The 7,031-nt window shown below is 46.0% G+C and overlaps 2 protein-coding genes across 2 annotated transcripts in view; one reads left to right on the top strand and one right to left on the bottom strand.

The window, feature by feature from the left end:
- Positions 1-2,333, top strand: part of HSPB11 (heat shock protein family B (small) member 11) — a 19,420-nt gene extending 17,087 nt beyond the window's left edge. Inside the window, exon 7 of the mRNA XM_015566959.1 lies at positions 1,480-2,333. Within this exon, the coding sequence (XP_015422445.1) occupies positions 1,480-1,541 (62 nt within the window). The 3' untranslated portion in view covers positions 1,542-2,333. The remainder of the gene's footprint in view (positions 1-1,479) is intronic.
- Positions 2,334-2,801: 468 nt separating this feature from the next.
- DIO1 (deiodinase, iodothyronine, type I) overlaps positions 2,802-7,031 on the bottom strand; it is a 41,389-nt gene continuing 37,159 nt past the window's right edge. Inside the window, exons 3-4 of the mRNA XM_006768345.2 lie at positions 5,877-6,076; positions 2,802-3,893 (exon numbers count right to left, since the gene is read on the bottom strand). Of these exons, the coding sequence (XP_006768408.2) occupies positions 3,825-3,893; positions 5,877-6,076 (269 nt within the window). The 3' untranslated portion in view covers positions 2,802-3,824. The remainder of the gene's footprint in view (positions 3,894-5,876; positions 6,077-7,031) is intronic.

Below are 7,031 nucleotides of genomic sequence, written 5' to 3'. Positions count from 1 at the left end.
ACCTAGCAAGAGAACATGGACACAGAACTTGGCTGGAGATTGTGGCTAGAGATCCTGGCAAGGCTGCTGATCAACTGAACGCTGTCTCCGTGTCATTCCTTCATCGCTGACTCCGTCCACACCTTTGGGGACCCCTGGACCTGCTGGGGTCGGACCCCAGCATGTTCAGTTAGGAAAACTGAAATCAATGGAGATATACAGTATATTTAAAGCAGCGAGGGAAATAATGCAAGGGATTTGTTGTAATAAAGTGTTGAAAAACAAGTAGGAGATAGGGATGAAAGGCAGAACTGGAGTCCATGAGCCGCACTCACTGTTGACTCATCGCTGCCTCTAAACAGAAGCCATCCCATTGCCATGGCTGGTCATACTGTTAATGTAAAAACCACTGAAACCTGTAAAGAATTTTTGTGAGTTTATTTGAGCCAAACCATTGACATATGCCAGGAAGCAGAACCTCAGAGAACTGAGATAATGCTTCAGAGAATGGCTGGTTACATCTGTATTTATACATTGCAATCAAAGGAAAGGGACATAGGTGGGTTACATGAAATCCATTGGTGATAGACTAGAGAGGCAGGAGAAAGCAAAGGGGGGTGGAGGGCAGGGAACCCCTGGGATTGGATACTTAGGTGGGTGCAGGAACAATTAACATGATAACGAAGGAATTTGTGGTATCTGTCCTGGCTCCCAGTACCTTAGGTTGTGCCCCAAGGGGTCCAGAAAAAGGGAAGTTACAAGTTACCCAGACATTTCAAAGGGTATGTTATCATAGATGCAAAAAGACAGATAGGCTCAGTTAAGGTAAAGGTTGGCTTTGTCAGTGAAGATACCGGCCTAGGAGATGACTACCCATCATAACTGCTTTTAGTTAAAGTTTAATTTCAGACCATCCTTTGTGGTTACTTTAGGTCTCTTGAATTTGCAAGATGGCCATGCAGGCCTTCCCTGAGCTTGTCAGGTTAGCATGTGGTCCCTTTATTCCACATGGGGACATAGACCTGTCAGGCACACAAGGCAATGTCTTGCATCTGCCAGAATGGGGTATGGGCTCATTGCCCTCCCCCCGCTCCAAAGCCAGGTACCCCAAAGGACATCACCTTCAGAGAACAAGTGAACTGGGGAGAAATCTGTCAAAAGCAGACAGAGTTGATGTTCTGACTGCAAATTATACCTGGAGCTGGACAGGAAATAATAAAAAGCTTCATTCACTTATCAGTAGTTTACAGTATTAGCCAAGCAGAATGGGTTCATTCTTGTTATCCAGACCCAGAGGGTTCACCTTTAAAGAGAAAAGCCCTTCTTCATTGTGAATTAAAATTGAGCCCAAACCTCTTACAGTCCTCTACACATGTTCACTTTCCACCTTTGCCCATGTAGTGTTCTCCACTTAAATGCTCATCTCTCTTCCCATGTTCTCCAGGTTCCCATCCCAAATTATGGAAGCATTGGGCACCCCAAAGGTCGCCACCTCCGTAGCGCTTTCCCAGGTGCAGGCAGCTCAGAGGGATTTCTCTCCTCTGTATTCCCTGAGCATTTAGTCTTTACCTCAGCTCTAACCCATCATATTCCACCTTGAATTATGGTAATCACAGTGTACATCTGGTATCCCATGAGGTTAAGGTTCTGGAAGACAATAGCTGGACCTTGTCCACCTTTGCATCACTCAGCACCCAGAAAAGAAGAATCGATGCTCAATTGATGTCTGATGCATTGAATTGAAGAGAATTGAATTGGAACACTTGGGGTTTATTTTATAATTCTGTAAATTCCTCAGCTCCAGCTACTATTATTTGTTGAAAACTGGGAGGTTTCTGTGCACTTATAGCCATGAACTGGAAGACCATCTGAGAAGTGAACTTAAGACTTAGGAAGGACAGTGCTCAGAGGTGCTTTGGTTCCACCATTTTCACAGCTACTCACCTTTCAGTTTGCCTTCACAAACTCCTGCCAGTATTGAACAGTTGCTTTGGCAAGTTGAAGAATTGTTATTGTGTCCCTACTGTTCTATCTTCTTTCCACTCCTCACCCCTTAAAAGGGAGCCCGAGGAGGCAGTTATGGAACAACAATGATGATAATAATAATAATAATTAATAATAATAATGGCCAATGCTTCCATGGAATTGTATTCAAACCAGGCACAGTTCTGAGTGCTTAACTCATGAATCCTCTCTATGGGGTAGGCACTATTGATATCCCATTATAGCTCAAGATACCAAGTCACACAGCTAGCAGGGAGTAGAGCCAGGACTCTGACCCTGACGTTAGAGATGGGGTTCGAATCTCAGCTTGTTACTTACTAATTTGAGACTCTCCACAAGTTACTTAATGCTGAGCCTTTCCTCACTTGTAAAATGGAGATAATAAGTTTCCTCTTTGAGATATGTAGAGATTAAATGAGATAACATATCTGAAAGCCCTGGTGTCTAGTAGGTGACTAAAAATAGTTATTTTAGAAAGGGCAAAATAGCACATTAGTAATATTAACTTTGTAGCAATTAAGGCAGGGCCAAGGAAAATGTGTTTTCATGTTAGAAGAATGTCTCCCAAGTTCATTCTTTTATGTCATGTTGTGAAGGTTGTTTGATTCCAATGTGGAAAAATTCTCTATCGAGAGATCATAAGACAAAACCACATTTGACATGTAACACAGAGACTGAGTGTTCTTCCCATCAAATGAGGCCCTTCCAGCATATGGTATTTTTGCGAATCAGATTATTGCACATTGGGGTATCATAAAAGATAGAACAGGCTGACACAAATTGGAAAAGAAAATAGATCACACTGAAGCCATCCCAAATGGGCTCATGTATTTTAATCATTCTGTATTAGCTTGCTACATCTTCAGATATTTTATTTTCAAATCAAGTCACAGCTGTGTGTACTTTAGGCTGTGGCCATCATAAACAAATATGAAGAGAAGCAGAGTTAAAACAGATGAGTACCAATGGTTATCCATTAGTCTGATATAACTGAACACAAATGACCATTAAGAGACTTGCAAAAAAAAATCTGAGAAATAGAACTTCAAGTATGAGTTTCTGCATAACTGAACGACAGCTTTGCTGGTGCCTGTTGTCTAGTTTGGTCAAGGTTATAATGTTTTAGGGAAGCCAGTCCTCCCCCTCCCAAGTGACTCCATTGATAAGTAAAAATAGTAGAAGATTCCAGAATACAGAGAGCCAGATTTCTATGAAGTATATTCAAAGATTGTAAAGTAAGTACCCTCCTCTTCTACAGTAGAGTTGGAGATGCATTACCATGGAAGCTCACCCCTCACCACCACCACCATTGACTGGTTTCAGTTTTTTGGCAGGGAAAGGATTACCATCTTTACTGTCTCCTCTCATCCCTACCCCCTCCTTTTTCAATTCCTCATCTCTCTCTAAACACCTGGAGTTCTCCCATGCTTGGTTCTAAAAACCAGTTTAGTGTCTTAAATATCAATCAATTCCATAAATGACAAATTTGGTAAAATGCATTTACCAAACATAAGGGATGCCATATCTAATCACTTGGTACTAGGGCAACTGGAGAGACCACGTTTGAGAAGTACACCCAGAGGACGACTGCTCACACTCAGACGTCATGCTGTGAAGTGGTGTCCACAGTGGAGACAGTGTGGAGCTGTACATTCTTTAACACTCAGCTCACTGGCTGCCTCATTTTCTGATTATAACAACTGTTTGCTTAGATCAGAAAAATCTGAGCTAGTAATTCCACTGAGACACAGGTCAAGAGGTAGAAGCCAGCTGGGTTGGAGGGAGAGCCAAGCCTTGAGGAGCCTTCATCTTGGTCACTGGAACTGGGGGATCTGTCCAGGTTAACTGCGGAGTTTTTCCAGAACAGCACGAACTTCCTCTGGGTGATAGTTCCAAGGGCCAGGCTTACCCTGCAGGAGAAATAGATTAGCATTCCCAGATTTCTGACTTGCAGGAGATCTGGGCTGATGACATCCATGTGGGAGTCATCAGGATGGTGTTGTCAGTGGCAGATGCAACCTTGAGGTGTGTGAGATCATGCAGGGAGTGTGTGTGGAGCGGCCCCACCGTTTAGGACAGGACAGAAGTAGGAGGAAAACCAGAGTGGGATAAAGTGAATAGTTTCAAAAGGAGAAATGGGTCTATACAAACATACTTTTCTTCCATAATCATACCTTCAGACTGGCCTTATCTTCTCCACTCCCCATATCAAGTTCTATTCATTCTACATCAGAAACACCGCTGCCTCTCCAATCCCAACGCTTAATTCAGCCCTCTTCCTCTTCTACTCGGGCATCTGTCTCACCTCCTGACTATGCCCTGCTCTCTCTGCACTCCATTCTTCACCCAATAGCCAGTGATCTTTCTAAAGTAAGGATCTGATCATGTCTCTCCCCTGCTCAAAACTTCTCAATGGCTCTCCTTTGCCCTAAAATGAAGGCCAAACTCCTTGGTCCAGAATGGGACCCCTGTAACCTAAGTGCCCTCAGTTCTCCATTCACACCCTGCCCTAGCACGCCTCAGTGCCTTTGCCCACCCACTTCTCAATATCTGCAATGACTTTCACTCACCATGCTCACATGGCTGGCTCCTTATCCCTTAGCCAAGCAATTGTAACCTCCTTGGAAAAACTTGCCCTTTCCCAGGGGTTGGAAAACTGAGAGCTAAATCTGTCCTGATGCCTCCATACCCCTTCGTTTACATTTTGTCTGTGCCATTTTTGTGTTACACCAGGGAACTGAATTGTGGAGACAGAGACTGTCTCCTGCCCTACAGCAAAGGTTTGCTGACTCCTGCCCTGGAGTCTCACAGCCCTTGGGATACTGTGACACTCTATTTGGATCGTCCTTATCCCCTAGACCAGTGGTCGGCAAACTGCGGCTCTTGAGCCACATGCGGCTCTTTGGCCCCTTGAGTGTGGCTCTTCCTAAACCTTAGGAGTACCCTAATTAAGTTAATAACAATGTACCTACCTATATAGTTCAAGTTTAAAAAATTTGGCTCTCAAAAGAAATTTCAATCGTTGTACTGTTGATAATTGGCTCTGTTCACTAATGAGTTTGCCGACCACTGCCCTAGACTGTGGCGCAAGGAAGGTTTGGGCCATTTTAAATTCATTTTTGTGTGTGTGTGTGTGTTCTCAGTGTTTGCACAGGGCCTAAACTCAGGCTCTGACCCTCAGCATCCTAGAGATTCATCCACAAGTCGTTTCTTATTTCAATTGCATACATAGGCTAGCTCGCTCTGTGGGCAGAGGAGTAGCCACATGGCTGGGCTTCCTGTGCTCTCCAAGGCTGCAAATGCCTTCAGCAGCTACCAAACTTGGTTTCCGACCTCTCAGAGGAGTCCAGCAGGGCCCAGGGGTCAGAGGCTGTGCTTATGTCCCTCCCTGGTCAGACTGGAAACCTTGAGAGGAACACAGTCCTTCCACAAAGGAAGCCTGGACTCAATCCCTGTCTTGAATCTCTGCTTCAGCATTTCCAGCTCTGAACTTCAGGGTTTGTGTTCTTCCCACTTCCTTCAGCCCCTCCAGGTTCAGGCCTGCCTCAGAGATTGGCTGCTTCAGACCCTCCCACTTTATCTCTCAGCTTTAAACTAAACCAGGCTGGGCCCGTCTTCTGGGTTCAGAAGGCTGCCTGGAGGCTCCAGTTCCAGTCTAAATGCTAGGGACTTCCCTGTGCATAATTTTGTCCCTTGAGACATGGGAGCCAACATCCCCATTTTGCAGAAGAAGACAGTGAAGCTCCAAGAAAAGAAAGGATTTGCCCTTGGTTACATGGCTGGTAAATGGCTGGGCAGCTATCTGAATCCAGGTCTGCCTGATGTGAAGCCTCTTTTTGCCCTTTGCCCTCCCTGGGCCCCTGCCCTGGGGTGGGGGTGGGAGTGGTCACCACCTTGTAGAGGATCCTGCCCTCCTGGAGCACGTAGAGCCTGTCGGGCAGCGCCGCGTAGAGCTGGCTGCTCTGGTTCGTCATTGTGTCCACCACCACAGGGCACCGGGGGCTCCTGTCCAGCAGCAGGTGGGCTGCCTGGAGGCGGTCCTGGAGGTTCCGGTGATTCTTGATGACCACGTTGTTCTTAAAAGCCCAGCCATCTACAAGAGAAAGGCCAAGCAGTGGACCCCCTGGGCATGGTATACACTTCCTTTAGACTAAATAGCCCCCACTTTTAACTGGGGGGTCCCAGATTGAGGACCCTTGGCTATGACTTGGCCCAGTTTCCTATTATGGGTAAATTCATAAGATCAATAGGGAGTTAGTGGTTGATCCAGAACTAAAGCCCATGGCTCCTGACACCCAGATCTCGGCTCTTCAATGTGTGACAATCCAACAGACCAGTGCTTCTCACACTCTAATGTGATAATGAATCACTCAGGCATCTCGTTAAAGGAGGATTCTGATTCAGTCTGTCTAGGGTGGCCCTGAGCCTAGCTAGCTCGCAGGATGCCAAGGCTGCCGGTGCCTGGACCACACTTAGCCCAGGATCTAGAGCAGTATTTCCGTAAGTGTGAGCTGTCCAGGCCAGCAGCATCTGCATCTCCTGGGAGTTTGTTAGCCATGCAGATTCTTGGGCCTCAACATAGACTGACCAAGAATGGGTCAACAATCAGTTTTAACAGCCTTCCAGATGACTCTAACACATGCCAGAATTTGAGAACTACTGCTCTAGAGTCTAGACAATTTTCCTCTTCTAATTATTCTCCACCAGAGTTCTTTCCAAAAACCGCAAATCTGACTATGTCACTCTCCTGCTTAGATCTTTCAGTGGCTCCCTATCACCTGCAGGATAAGCCCCAAGCTCCTCAGGGTGGTCTACCAGGTCCTTAGTGACCTGGCCCATCTTTCCGGTCTTCTTCCAGCTTTTTGCTCCAGCCAGTGTACTAGTTGGGGATCCTCGACCCACTCACCCCCAAGCTGTCTCTCACTTCTGCCTTTTTCATCACAGCTCCTGCCTTTAGCTCAGGGGTGGGCAAACTTTTTGACTCGAGGGCCACAATGGGTTCTTAAACTGGACTGGAGGGCCGGAACAAAAGCATGGCTGGCGTGGTG

This window comes from Myotis davidii, unplaced genomic scaffold, assembly GCF_000327345.1.
Source record: "Myotis davidii unplaced genomic scaffold, ASM32734v1 scaffold79, whole genome shotgun sequence".
In the NCBI taxonomy this organism is placed as follows: domain Eukaryota; kingdom Metazoa; phylum Chordata; class Mammalia; order Chiroptera; family Vespertilionidae; genus Myotis; species Myotis davidii.
The sequence above is the reverse complement of the archived record's forward strand: the minus strand, read 5'-3'. Positions and strand labels throughout refer to the sequence as shown.